Raw genomic sequence first — 15,479 nt, 5'->3', positions numbered from 1 at the left:
ACCTGACAGAACAGGACCCATCTAACCTGGCAGAATAGGTCCCATCTAACCTGACAGAACAGGAACCATCTAACCTGACAGAACAGGGACCATCTAACCTGACAGAACAGGACCCATCTAACCTGACAGAACAGGACCCATCTAACCTGACAGAATAGGACCCATCTAACCTGACAGAACAGGGACCATCTAACCTGACAGAACAGGCACCATCTAACCTGACAGAACAGGAACCATCTAACCTGACAGAACAAGACCCATTGAACCTGACAGAACAAGACCCATTGAACCTGACAGAACAGGACCCATCTAACCTGACAGAACAGGGACCATCTAACCTGACAGAACAGAACCCATCTAACCTGACAGAACAGGACCCATCTAACCTGACAGAACAGGACCCATCTAACCTAACAGAACAGGAACAGGGTTTCTGCAGAAGGAGATAGTCCTATACAGTAGTGTGAGTAGGGTTTCTGCAGAAGGAGGTAGACCTATACAGTAGTATAGGTTTCTGCAGTCCAGCTACCATACTTTTTACACTACCGGACTTTCAGTTCAGAGAGTGTTCTATAACAAACCCCAGAGACAGTAATGCAGTGTGTAGAACGTTACGGTGCCATACGGTACTGTATGACTTGGTATAGAGAATTAGCAGGAGTGGTCTGTCTAGTTGACCTAATGGCGTTGTCATGACGTTGGCCTGGGGGATAGGTTTATGACAGTCATAAATACCTCTTTCCCCCTTTTTCCTCTCTCTACCCTCCTGATGTTACATTTGCAAAACCCCTTGGTTAACATAGAGATTCTGGGAACATCAGAAGGTGAGGGGAAATGAACTATATTCTGGTAATGCAACCAATTGAACATATGCGGTGGTACTTAATGAATATGATGTCAGTTCGGTTGTCATCTGAGACATTCTCATCAATGATAAGATGACATAAACTCTACAGTGGAAAGTCTACACATCAGAGTTTTCGGATTCGCATGGAATTGTTGTTTGGGTTTTCATAAGGCTCTGCTCAATCAGTGGCTCGCCCCTGGGAAGGGACATGGGCTATAAAACTTTTCAAACACGCGCTCCTCTCCCTTCCTATATAAAGCCTTGACGACACTATAACCTCCTGTTTCGGGGATGTGGGGATGACGGTCCAATGTCAAAATGGTTCAGATAATAACTACAGAACGAAGCCAACATCAGCGTGAGCTTTGGTTACGAATGGTATGAACATTGAACTCTTATTCACTACAGAAGTGATACCTCCTAGCCGTTGAGTTAGTAACAGCAGATGCAAACGAGGGTTAGGAAGGAACAGACAGAGTATCCTCTCTATCACACAACGACGTTACTACAACGTATTCAATTGACCACCGGAGACATTCTTCAAAGGACTCGGTTGGGCAACTCGGCCTTCCATCTACCACCAACCTACCGAAGCGCAGCTCAGAGTAAATATTTATTGCATTTTCCTTTTCCAAATGGGCGGTATTTAGAATGCATAAAATACTGTCTTTACAATAGCACAGCTTCTTCCCTTTGTTCCTCAGTCTTCCCGCTCTTTCACTCAAACCCAGCCCCTTTTCTTTTGTGTAACCAGCTGTCATATCTGTTCCTGCCCGCTAGGGATGTTTTCCTTTATGACGTAATTTGTAATCAAGTTATGATTAATTATGTGTATGTGTAATTAGTTAGGTATTTAGTAAATAAATAATTAAACCCAATTTTGTATTGCTGATTCAACTTGTTAGCCAGGGTTTGTGCAGATAACCAAGAATTTACAACTTTCAGATGAGGCTGAATTAAGGTGAAGATTAATATTGACTGCAATTGATGTAAAATATTACTAGGTGTTTAAGAGTTTATTCGGAAGATAACAGCTCTATAAATATTATTTTGTGGTCCCCCGACTCTCTAGTTAATTATATTTACATGATTAGCTCAATCAGGTAATATTAATTACGGAAAAATTATTTTATAGAATAGCATGTCATATCACTTAATCCGGCATAGCCAAAGACACGACAGCGTCATTGATCTTTTAAAATTATTACATCGTAAAAGGATACACCCTCCAACCCCCAGTTCCTCCCCCTACCCCAGCTGGGAGGGCAGGCAGGGTAGGCTGCTCAACAGTCCACACTTAGAAGGTTGTACCCATAAAAGAGCTAGTGATTTATCACGACGTAATCTTCTGTTCAACAGCCCCTGACAAGACAGGGCTGCTAGGGGCCCTGACATGCTAGGTGCTATAATCTGACATGCTAGGTGCTATAACCTGACATGCTAGGGGCTATAACCTGACATACTAGGGGCTATACCCTGACATGCTAGGTGCTATAACCTGACATGCTAGGGGCTATAACCTGACATGCTAGGGGCTATAACCTGACATGCTAGGGGCTATACCCTGACATGCTAGGGGCTATACCCTGACATGCTAGGAGCTATAACCTGACATGATAGGGGCTATAACCTGACATGCTAGGGGCTATACCCTGACATGCTAGGGGCTAGGGGCTAAGGCAATACCCTGACACTATGCATTTGAAAATGGCTTGGGAGGAGCTCTAGCGTTGTCCTGTCTAGACTAGTGTAGTACATATAATTGTTTGCTGCCCATCACGCTTTACCATCATTAACAGTTCACTGTGCTTTACCCTCACGAACAGTTCACTGTGCTTTACCCTCACTAACAGTTCACTGTGCTTTACCCTCACTAACAGTTCACTGTGCTTTACCCTCACTAACAGCTTTACCCTCACTAACAGCTTTACCCTCACTAACAGTTCACTATGCTTTACCCTCACTAACAGTTCACTGTGCTTTACCCTCACTAACAGTTCACTGTGCTTTACCCTCACTAACAGTTCACTGTGCTTTACCCACACTAACAGCTTTACCCTCACTAACAGCTTTACCCTCACTAACAGTTCACTATGCTTTACCCTCACTAACAGTTCACTGTGCTTTACCCTCACTAACAGTTCACTGTGCTTTACCCTCACTAACAGTTCACTATGCTTTACCCTCACTAACAGTTCACTGTGCTTTACCCTCACTAACAGTTCACTGTGCTTTACCCTCACTAACAGTTCACTGTGCTTTGCCCTCACTAACAGCTTTACCCTCACTAACAGCTTTACCCTCACTAACAGTTCACTGTGCTTTACCCTCACTAACAGTTCACTGTGCTTTACCCTCACTAACAGTTCACTGTGCTTTACCCTCACTAACAGCTTTACCCTCAGTAACAGTTCACTGTGCTTAACCCTCACTAACAGTTCACTGTGCTTTACCCTCACTAACAGTTCACTGTGCTTTACCCTCACTAACAGTTCACTGTGCTTTACCCTCACTAACAGCTTTACCCTCACTAACAGTTCACTGTGCTTTACCCTCACTAACAGTTCACTGTGCTTTACCCTCACTAACAGTTCACTCTGCTTTACCCTCACTAACAGTTCACTGTGCTTTACCCTCACTAACAGCTTTACCCTCACTAACAGTTCACTGTGCTTTACCCTCACTAACAGTTCACTGTGCTTTACCCTCACTAACAGCTTTACCCTCAGTAACAGTTCACTGTGCTTAACCCTCACTAACAGTTCACTGTGCTTTACCCTCACTAACAGTTCACTGTGCTTTACCCTCACTAACAGTTCACTGTGCTTTACCCTCACTAACAGCTTTACCCTCACTAACAGTTCACTGTGCTTTACCCTCACTAACAGTTCACTGTGCTTTACCCTCACTAACAGTTCACTCTGCTTTACCCTCACTAACAGTTCACTGTGCTTTACCCTCACTAACAGCTTTACCCTCACTAACAGTTCACTGTGCTTTACCCTCACTAACAGCTTTACCCTCACTAACAGTTCACTGTGCTTTACCCTCACTAACAGTTCACTGTGCTTTACCCTCACTAAGAGTTCACTATGCTTTACCCTCACTAACAGTTCACTATGCTTTACCCTCACTAACAGTTCACTGTGCTTTACCCTCACTAACAGTTCACTGTGCTTTACCCTCACTAACAGTTCACTGTGCTTTACCCTCACTAACAGTTCACTATGCTTTACCCTCAATAACAGTTCACTGTGCTTTACCCTCACTAACAGTTCACTATGCTTTACCCTCACTAACAGCTTTACCCTCACTAACAGTTCACTGTGCTTTACCCTCACTAACAGTTCACTGTGCTTTACCCTCACTAACAGTTCACTATGCTTTACCCTCACTAACAGTTCACTGTGCTTTACCCTCACTAACAGTTCACTGTGCTTTACCCTCACTAACAGTTCACTGTGCTTTACCCTCACTAACAGTTCACTGTGCTTTACCCTCACTAACAGCTTTACCCTCACTAACAGTTCACTATGCTTTACCCTCACTAACAGTTCACTATGCTTTACCCTCACTAACAGTTCACTGTGCATTACCCTCACTAACAGTCCACTGTGCTTTACCCTCACTAACAGTTCACTGTGCTTTACCCTCACTAACAGTTCACTGTGCTTTACCCTCACTAACAGTTCACTGTGCTTTACCCTCACTAACAGCTTTACCCACACTAACAGTTCACTATGCTTTACCCTCACTAACAGTTCACTATGCTTTACCCTCACTAACAGTTCACTGTGCTTTACCCTCACTAACAGTTCACTGTGCTTTACCCTCACTAACAGTTCACTGTGCTTTACCCTCACTAACAGCCTTACCCTCACTAACAATTCACTGTGCTTTACCCTCACTAACAGTTCCCTGTGCTTTACCCTCACTAACAGTTCACTCTGCTTTACCCTCACTAACAGTTCACTGTGCTTTACCCTCACTAACAGCTTTACCCTCACTAACAGCTCACTATGCTTTACCCTCACTAACAGCTTTACCCTCACTAACAGTTCACTGTGCTTTACCCTCACTAACAGTTCACTGTGCTTTACCCTCACTAACAGTTCACTATGCTTTACCCTCACTAACAGTTAACTGTGCTTTACCCTCACTAACAGTTCACTGTGCTTTACCCTCACTAACAGTTCACTGTGCTTTACCCTCACTAACAGTTCACTGTGCTTTACCCTCACTAACAGTTCACTGTGCTTTACCCTCACTAACAGCTTTACCCTCACTAACAGTTCACTATGCTTTACCCTCACTAACAGTTCACTATGCTTTACCCTCACTAACAGTTCACTGTGCTTTACCCTCACTAACATTCCACTGTGCTTTACCCTCACTAACAGTTCACTGTGCTTTACCCTCACTAACAGTTCACTGTGCTTTACCCTCACTAACAGTTCACTGTGCTTTACCCTCACTAACAGCTTTACCCACACTAACAGTTCACTATGCTTTACCCTCACTAACAGTTCACTATGCTTTACCCTCACTAACAGTTCACTGTGCTTTACCCTCACTAACAGTTCACTGTGCTTTACCCTCACTAACAGTTCACTGTGCTTTACCCTCACTAACAGCTTTACCCTCACTAACAGTTCACTGTGCTTTACCCTCACTAACAGTTCCCTGTGCTTTACCCTCACTAACAGTTCACTCTGCTTTACCCTCACTAACAGTTCACTGTGCTTTACCCTCACTAACAGCTTTACCCTCACTAACAGTTCACTGTGCTTTACCCTCACTAACAGTTCACTATGCTTTACCCTCACTAAGAGCTTTACCCTCACTAACAGTTCACTATGCTTTACCCTCACTAACAGTTCACTGTGCTTTACCCTCACTAACAGTTCACTGTGCTTTACCCTCACTAACAGTTCACTGTGCTTTACCCTCACTAACAGTTCACTGTGCTTTACCCTCACTAACAGTTCACTCTGCTTTACCCTCACTAACAGTTCACTGTGCTTTACCCTCACTAACAGCTTTACCCTCACTAACAGTTCACTGTGCTTTACCCTCACTAACAGTTCACTGTGCTTTACCCTCACTAACAGCTTTACCCTCACTAACAGTTCACTGTGCTTTACCCTCACTAAAAGTTCACTGTGCTTTACCCTCACTAAGAGTTCACTATGCTTTACCCTCACTAACAGTTCACTATGCTTTACCCTCACTAACAGTTCACTGTGCTTTACCCTCACTAACAGTTCACTGTGCTTTACCCTCACTAACAGTTCACTGTGCTTTACCCTCACTAACAGTTCACTATGCTTTACCCTCAATAACAGTTCACTGTGCTTTACCCTCACTAACAGTTCACTATGCTTTACCCTCACTAACAGCTTTACCCTCACTAACAGTTCACTGTGCTTTACCCTCACTAACAGTTCACTGTGCTTTACCCTCACTAACAGTTCACTATGCTTTACCCTCACTAACAGTTCACTGTGCTTTACCCTCACTAACAGTTCACTGTGCTTTACCCTCACTAACAGTTCACTGTGCTTTACCCTCACTAACAGTTCACTGTGCTTTAACCTCACTAACAGTTCACTGTGCTTTACCCTCACTAACAGCTTTACCCTCACTAACAGTTCACTATGCTTTACCCTCACTAACAGTTCACTATGCTTTACCCTCACTAACAGTTCACTGTGCTTTACCCTCACTAACAGTCCACTGTGCTTTACCCTCACTAACAGTTCACTGTGCTTTACCCTCACTAACAGTTCACTGTGCTTTACCCTCACTAACAGTTCACTGTGCTTTACCCTCACTAACAGCTTTACCCACACTAACAGTTCACTATGCTTTACCCTCACTAACAGTTCACTATGCTTTACCCTCACTAACAGTTCACTGTGCTTTACCCTCACTAACAGTTCACTGTGCATTACCCTCACTAACAGTTCACTGTGCTTTACCCTCACTAACAGCTTTACCCTCACTAACAGTTCACTGTGCTTTACCCTCACTAACAGTTCCCTGTGCTTTACCCTCACTAACAGTTCACTCTGCTTTACCCTCACTAACAGTTCACTGTGCTTTACCCTCACTAACAGCTTTACCCTCACTAACAGTTCACTACGCTTTACCCTCACTAACAGCTTTACCCTCACTAACAGTTCACTGTGCTTTACCCTCACTAACAGTTCACTGTGCTTTACCCTCACTAACAGTTCACTATGCTTTACCCTCACTAACAGTTCACTGTGCTTTACCCTCACTAACAGTTCACTGTGCTTTACCCTCACTAACAGTTCACTGTGCTTTACCCTCACTAACAGTTCACTGTGCTTTACCCTCACTAACAGTTCACTATGCTTTACCCTCACTAACAGTTCACTGTGCTTTACCCTCACTAACATTCCACTGTGCTTTACCCTCACTAACAGTTCACTGTGCTTTACCCTCACTAACAGTTCACTGTGCTTTACCCTCACTAACAGTTCACTGTGCTTTACCCTCACTAACAGCTTTACCCACACTAACAGTTCACTATGCTTTACCCTCACTAACAGTTCACTATGCTTTACCCTCACTAACAGTTCACTGTGCTTTACCCTCACTAACAGTTCACTGTGCTTTACCCTCACTAACAGTTCACTGTGCTTTACCCTCACTAACAGCTTTACCCTCACTAACAGTTCACTGTGCTTTACCCTCACTAACAGTTCCCTGTGCTTTACCCTCACTAACAGTTCACTCTGCTTTACCCTCACTAACAGTTCACTGTGCTTTACCCTCACTAACAGCTTTACCCTCACTAACAGTTCACTATGCTTTACCCTCACTAACAGTTCACTGTGCTTTACCCTCACTAACAGTTCACTGTGCTTTACCCTCACTAACAGTTCACTATGATTTACCCTCACTAACAGTTCACTGTGCTTTACCCTCACTAACAGTTCACTATGCTTTACCCTCACTAACAGCTTTACCCTCACTAACAGTTCACTGTGCTTTACCCTCACTAACAGTTCACTGTGCTTTACCCTCACTAACAGTTCACTGTGCTTTACCCTCACTAACAGTTCACTGTGCTTTACCCTCACTAACAGGTCACTATGCTTTACCCTCACTAACAGTTCACTGTGCTTTACCCTCACTAACAGTTCACTGTGCTTTACCCTCACTAACAGCTTTACCCTCACTAACAGTTCACTGTGCTTTACCCTCACTAACAGCTTTACCCTCACTAACAGTTCACTGTGCTTTACCCTCACTAACAGTTCACTGTGCTTTACCCTCTATAACAGTTCACTGTGCTTTACCCACACTGACAGCTTTACCCTCACTAACAGTTCACTGTGCTTTACCCTCACTAACAGCTTTACCCTCACTAACAGTTCACTATGCTTTACCCTCACTAACAGTTCACTATGCTTTACCCTCACTAACAGTTCACTGTGCTTTACCCTCACTAACAGTCCACTGTGCTTTACCCTCACTAACAGTTCACTGTGCTTTACCCTCACTAACAGTTCACTGTGCTTTACCCTCACTAACAGTTCACTGTGCTTTACCCTCACTAACAGCTTTACCCACACTAACAGTTCACTATGCTTTACCCTCACTAACAGTTCACTATGCTTTACCCTCACTAACAGTTCACTGTGCTTTACCCTCACTAACAGTTCACTGTGCATTACCCTCACTAACAGTTCACTGTGCTTTACCCTCACTAACAGCTTTACCCTCACTAACAGTTCACTGTGCTTTACCCTCACTAACAGTTCCCTGTGCTTTACCCTCACTAACAGTTCACTCTGCTTTACCCTCACTAACAGTTCACTGTGCTTTACCCTCACTAACAGCTTTACCCTCACTAACAGTTCACTACGCTTTACCCTCACTAACAGCTTTACCCTCACTAACAGTTCACTGTGCTTTACCCTCACTAACAGTTCACTGTGCTTTACCCTCACTAACAGTTCACTATGCTTTACCCTCACTAACAGTTCACTGTGCTTTACCCTCACTAACAGTTCACTGTGCTTTACCCTCACTAACAGTTCACTGTGCTTTACCCTCACTAACAGTTCACTGTGCTTTACCCTCACTAACAGTTCACTGTGCTTTACCCTCACTAACAGTTCACTGTGCTTTACCCTCACTAACAGTTCACTATGCTTTACCCTCACTAACAGTTCACTGTGCTTTACCCTCACTAACATTCCACTGTGCTTTACCCTCACTAACAGTTCACTGTGCTTTACCCTCACTAACAGTTCACTGTGCTTTACCCTCACTAACAGTTCACTGTGCTTTACCCTCACTAACAGCTTTACCCACACTAACAGTTCACTATGCTTTACCCTCACTAACAGTTCACTATGCTTTACCCTCACTAACAGTTCACTGTGCTTTACCCTCACTAACAGTTCACTGTGCTTTACCCTCACTAACAGTTCACTGTGCTTTACCCTCACTAACAGCTTTACCCTCACTAACAGTTCACTGTGCTTTACCCTCACTAACAGTTCCCTGTGCTTTACCCTCACTAACAGTTCACTCTGCTTTACCCTCACTAACAGTTCACTGTGCTTTACCCTCACTAACAGCTTTACCCTCACTAACAGTTCACTATGCTTTACCCTCACTAACAGTTCACTGTGCTTTACCCTCACTAACAGTTCACTGTGCTTTACCCTCACTAACAGTTCACTATGATTTACCCTCACTAACAGTTCACTGTGCTTTACCCTCACTAACAGTTCACTATGCTTTACCCTCACTAACAGCTTTACCCTCACTAACAGTTCACTGTGCTTTACCCTCACTAACAGTTCACTGTGCTTTACCCTCACTAACAGTTCACTGTGCTTTACCCTCACTAACAGTTCACTGTGCTTTACCCTCACTAACAGGTCACTATGCTTTACCCTCACTAACAGTTCACTGTGCTTTACCCTCACTAACAGTTCACTGTGCTTTACCCTCACTAACAGCTTTACCCTCACTAACAGTTCACTGTGCTTTACCCTCACTAACAGCTTTACCCTCACTAACAGTTCACTGTGCTTTACCCTCACTAACAGTTCACTGTGCTTTACCCTCTATAACAGTTCACTGTGCTTTACCCACACTGACAGCTTTACCCTCACTAACAGTTCACTGTGCTTTACCCTCACTAACAGCTTTACCCTCACTAACAGTTCACTGTGATTTACCCTCACTAACAGTTCACTGTGCTTTACCCTCACTAACAGTTCACTCTGCTTTACCCTCACTAACAGTTCACTGTGCTTTACCCTCACTAACAGCTTTACCCTCACTAACAGTTCACTGTGCTTTACCCTCACTAACAGTTCACTGTGCTTTACCCTCACTAACAGTTCACTGTGCTTTACCCTCACTAACAGCTTTACCCTCACTAACAGTTCACTGTGCTTTACCCTCACTAACAATTCACTGTGCTTTACCCTCACTAACAGTCCACTGTGCTTTACCCTCACTAACAGTTCACTATGCTTTACCCTCACTAACAGTTCACTATGCTTTACCCTCACTAACAGTTCACTGTGCTTTACCCTCACTAACAGTTCACTGTGCTTTACCCTCACTAACAGTTCACTCTGCTTTACCCTCACTAACAGTTCACTGTGCTTTACCCTCACTAACAGCTTTACCCTCACTAACAGTTCACTATGCTTTACCCTCACTAACAGTTCACTGTGCTTTACACTCACTAACAGTTCACTGTGCTTTACCCTCACTAACAGTTCACTATGATTTACCCTCCCTAACAGTTCACTGTGCTTTACCCTCACTAACAGTTCACTATGCTTTACCCTCACTAACAGCTTTACCCTCACTAACAGTTCACTGTGCTTTACCCTCACTAACAGCTTTACCCTCACTAACAGTTCACTGTGCTTTACCCTCACTAACAGTTCACTGTGCTTTACCCTCACTAACAGCTTTACCCTCACTAACAGTTCACTATGCTTTACCCTCACTAACAGTTCACTGTGCTTTACCCTCACTAACAGTTCACTGTGCTTTACCCTCACTAACAGTTCACTGTGCTTTACCCTCACTAACAGTTGAGTTGAGTTGAGTTTGAGTTTATTTTTATTTTTACAGGGACAGTGCACATTAATCAACGTTTCAGTAAAAGTGCCGGTTTTAGCCAGCCGGCTAATTTTCAACCGCAGTCCCTGGGCAGGTTATTAAAAAAAATTACAATATAGACAATAGCAGCATAGAACAAGCAAGACATAGCAACATAGGACAAGCAAGACATAGCATACAGACAGAGCAACATAGGACAAGCAAGACGTGGCATACAGAGCAACATAGGACAAGCAAGACGTAGCATACAGACAGAGCAACATAAAACAAAAAGCAGCAAGACAAAATTCATAAAAGCAACAAAGTGTTTCCACACCTCACAAGCTACAGACAACAGACAACATGGAAAGCGGCAACACACAGCTAGGGACCATGTTCACAAATCTGATTGACCTTTAGCCATGTCTTCAAGCATTTTGTGAAAGTGTGATATGTGGTGCAGTTATGTGTGTCTGATGGCAGTGTATTCCAGACATGGGAAGCTCTCACAGAGAATGCAGATTTACTAAAGGTGCTTTTCCTTAGGGGAACTATACAGTCACCTCTCATGGCAGACCTTGTGGATCTGCTGCCATATGTCTGGGTTTTCTGTTTAACAAAAATATTGAGTGGAGGGGGAGCCAGGCCATTAAGGATCTTGAATACAAGACATGCGTCGGTGTATTGCACAAGATTTTCCCAACTCAAGAGCTCATGCTTTCTAAGAATGTGACAATGATGATGGCTATTGGGCTTCCTATCAAGCACTTTGAGAGCCTGTTTGTAGACAGACTGAATAGGTTTTAATGTTGTACAGCAAGCTTGGGCCCAACTAGTCAAGCAGTATGTTAAGTGGGGGAGTATCATAGTTTCGAAGTACAGTTTTGCTACCTCTGTAGTCAAACAATTTCGTATAAATCGGAAATTAGCTAGGTTGAATTTGGTTATTTGAATTACTTTTTTCACATGCTTTTTAAAAGAGAGGTTGGAATCAAGTATGATGCCAAGGTACTTAAAATCGGATACCACCTGGAGCTTCTCCCCTGACACATAGACATCTGGCTCAGTAGCATCTGTTGCCCTCTTTGTGAAGAACATGCAAACAGTTTTTTTCACATTGAGATGCAAACACGAGTCACTGAGCCACTTTGTAACCTGGACCATTACAGTAGTGAGTTCTTGTGCAGCTTGTTGTTTGCTCTTTGCATGCACATATATCACTGTATCATCTGCATACATTTGAACTTCAGACCCAGTACAGACAGAAGGCAGATCATTAATGTACAGGCTGAACAGGAGGGGCCCCAGTATTGACCCTTGGGGCACGCCCACATCATAGCTACGAGTGGGCGACAGCTAATTGCTCACTCTGACACACTGAGTTCGCTGTGCTTTACCCTCACTAACAGCTTTACCCTCACTAACAGTTCACTATGCTTTACCCTCACTAACAGTTCACTATGCTTTACCCTCACTAACAGTCCACTGTGCTTTACCCTCACTAACAGTTCACTGTGCTTTACCCTCACTAACAGTTCACTGTGCTTTACCCTCACTAATATTTCACTGTGCTTTACCCTCACTAACAGCTTTACCCTCACTAACAGTTCACTATGCTTTACCCTCACTAACAGTTCACTGTGCTTTACCCTCACTAACAGTCCACTGTGCTTTACCCTCACTAACAGTTCACTTTGCTTTACCCTCACTAACAGTTTACTGTGCTTTACCCTTACTAACAGCTTTACCCTCACTAACAGTTCACTATGCTTTACCCTCACTAACAGTTCACTGTGCTTTACCCTCACTAACAGTTCACTGTGCTTTACCCTCACTAACAGTTCACTGTGCTTTACCCTCACTAACAGTTCACTGTGCTTTACCCTCACTAACAGCTTTACCCTCACTAACAGTTCACTGTGCTTTACCCTCACTAACAGTCCACTGCGCTTTACCCTCACTAACAGTTCACTGTGCTTTACCCTCACTAACAGTTCACTGTGCTTTACCCTCACTAACAGCTTTATCCTCACTAACAGTTCACTGTGCTTTACCCTCACTAATATTTCACTGTGCTTTACCCTCACTAACAGCTTTACCCTCACTAATATTTCACTGTGCTTTACCCTCACTAACAGTTCACTGTGCTTTACCCTCACTAACAGTTCACTGTGCTTTACCCTCACTAACAGTTCACTATGCTTTACCCTCACTAACAGCTTTACCCTCACTAACAGTTCACTATGCTTTACCCTCACTAACAGCTTTACCCTCACTAACAGTTCATTATTCACAAGCAGGTGTTATGCAGAAGAACAACATTATGCAATAGCCAGTACAGCAGCTGACTTACCCTGCATCTTGTCCATATCCACAAATTAAGGCATCCTTTGCTCCTTCAACTTTGTAGAAATTATCTGAAAAGCAGATTAGGAACATGATTTATACACAATGCATACAATTAAGGTAATAAAAACAATACAGTCTTGAGGCCTGCTTTAAATGGTCCAACCGATTGATAGTTCCTGAGCTGGTCATTCCAGTAATTTTATTTTAATTTAACCTTTATTTAACTAAGCAAGTCAGTTAAGAAAAAATAAATCGTATTTACAGTGGGCTCACTGCCTTGTTCAGGGGAAGAATTACAGATTTTTACCATGTCAGCACGGGGATTTTGAACTAGCAACCTTTTGAGTTACTGGCCCAACGCTCCAACCACTAGGCTACCTGCCGCCCCAGTAATACACACTACAGCTTTGACCCATCATCACTGTGCACCCGCCCGCCTACCTTATACATGCCATTTAGCAGACGATTTTATCTAAAGCAACTTACAGTCTAAGAATGTTGGATTAAATGCAGAAGATATATGACTCCGGGAATTGAACCCACAATTCTGGCTTTGCAAGCACCATCCTCTACCAACTGACCAATTACAGTACTGAGTCTGATTTTATATTGCAGCATACCAATTCATATTTAGTGTGTCATATCCCTTGCACTCGTATTGGCCTTAACAAAGGCTTCCAAACTGGCCATGCCTACAGCGCAGAACAGACCGAAAGGACATGACCCCCCAAAAAAACCTTCATTGGTGACGAAGTCGTTCATGGAGCTCCAGGTCCTGTTGTTGCAGGTGAAGGTGTCGTTGACGTTGTATGAGGAGTTGACGCAGTGTGCCGCGCTACGGACGCACTTCTGCCGCAGGATGCCCATGAAGAGCTGCAGGCCGATGAGGGCGAACACGCTCAGGCAGAACACAGTCAGGATCATCACGTCCGCAAGCTTCTTCACTGACTGGATCAGAGCACCAACGATGGTCTTTAGGCCTGAGGGAGACACACAATAGATTATACAATGTCCCCAATAGACTTGACAGTTAAACAGTGTCCCTACCATGGTCTTTAGGCCTGAGGGAGACACACAATAGATTAAACAATGTGCCCAATAGACTTGACAGTTAAACATTGTCCCTACCATGGTCTTCAGGCCTGAGGGAGACACACAATAGATTATACAATGTCCCCAATAGACTTGACAGTTAAACAGTGTCCCTACCATGGTCTTCAGGCCTGGGGGAGAGAGAGACAGGTTAGACATGGGCCCCACTATTGTCTTAGATTTCCAGTAGACAAGAGATGAGTTAGAGATTGTCCTGTGATGGTCTTTGACCTACAGGTTATATTTATCAGCTTTAGAATGTCCTGCAAGGCTTCACACCTATCAGCTAGCATTCCAGTACAATGTCCTGCAAGACTTCACACCTATCAGCTAGCATTACAGTACAATGTCCTGCAAGGCTTCACACCTATCAGCTAGCATTCCAGTACAATGTCCTGCAAGGCTTCACACCTATCAGCTAGCATTACAGTACAATGTCCTGCAAGGCTTAACACCTATCAGCTAGCATTACAGTGCAATGTCCTGCAAGGCTTCACACCTATCAGCTAGCATTACAGTGCAATGTCCTGCAAGGCTTCACACCTATCAGCTAGCATTCCAGTACAATGTCCTGCAAGGCTTCACACCTATCAGCTAGCATTACAGTACAATGTCCTGCAAGGCTTCACACCTATCAGCTAGCATTCCAGTGCAATGTCCTGCAAGGCTTCACACCTATCAGCTAGCATTACAGTACAATGTCCTGCAAGGCTTCACACCTATCAGCTAGCATTACAGTGCAATGTCCTGCAAGGCTTCACACCTATCAGCTAGCATTACAGTGCAATGTCCTGCAAGGCTTCACACCTATCAGCTAGCATTCCAGTACAATGTCCTGCAAGGCTTCACACCTATCAGCTAGCATTACAGTACAATGTCCTGCAAGGCTTCACACTTATCAGCTAGCATTACAGTACAATGTCCTGCAAGGCTTTACACCTATCAGCTAGCATTTACAGTACAATGTCCTGCAAGGCTTCACACCTATCAGCTAGCATTACAGTACAATGTCCTGCAAGGCTTCACACCTATCAGCTAGCATTACAGTACAATGTCCTGCAAGGCTTCACACCTATCA

At 43.8% G+C, this 15,479-nt stretch overlaps 1 protein-coding gene across 1 annotated transcript in view; it reads right to left on the bottom strand.

Annotated features, from left to right (window-relative positions):
* Nucleotides 1-15,479, bottom strand: part of LOC139387528 (sodium channel protein type 3 subunit alpha-like) — a 133,790-nt gene that overhangs the window by 63,816 nt on the left and 54,495 nt on the right. Inside the window, exons 7-8 of the mRNA XM_071133818.1 lie at nt 14,047-14,289; nt 13,314-13,377 (exon numbers count right to left, since the gene is read on the bottom strand). Of these exons, the coding sequence (XP_070989919.1) occupies nt 13,314-13,377; nt 14,047-14,289 (307 nt within the window). The remainder of the gene's footprint in view (nt 1-13,313; nt 13,378-14,046; nt 14,290-15,479) is intronic.

The sequence above is a fragment of the Oncorhynchus clarkii genome, chromosome 28, assembly GCF_045791955.1.
Source record: "Oncorhynchus clarkii lewisi isolate Uvic-CL-2024 chromosome 28, UVic_Ocla_1.0, whole genome shotgun sequence".
Lineage (NCBI taxonomy): Eukaryota > Metazoa > Chordata > Actinopteri > Salmoniformes > Salmonidae > Oncorhynchus > Oncorhynchus clarkii.
Note: the sequence above shows the minus strand (reverse complement) of the source record. Positions and strands in the feature narration are given on the sequence as shown.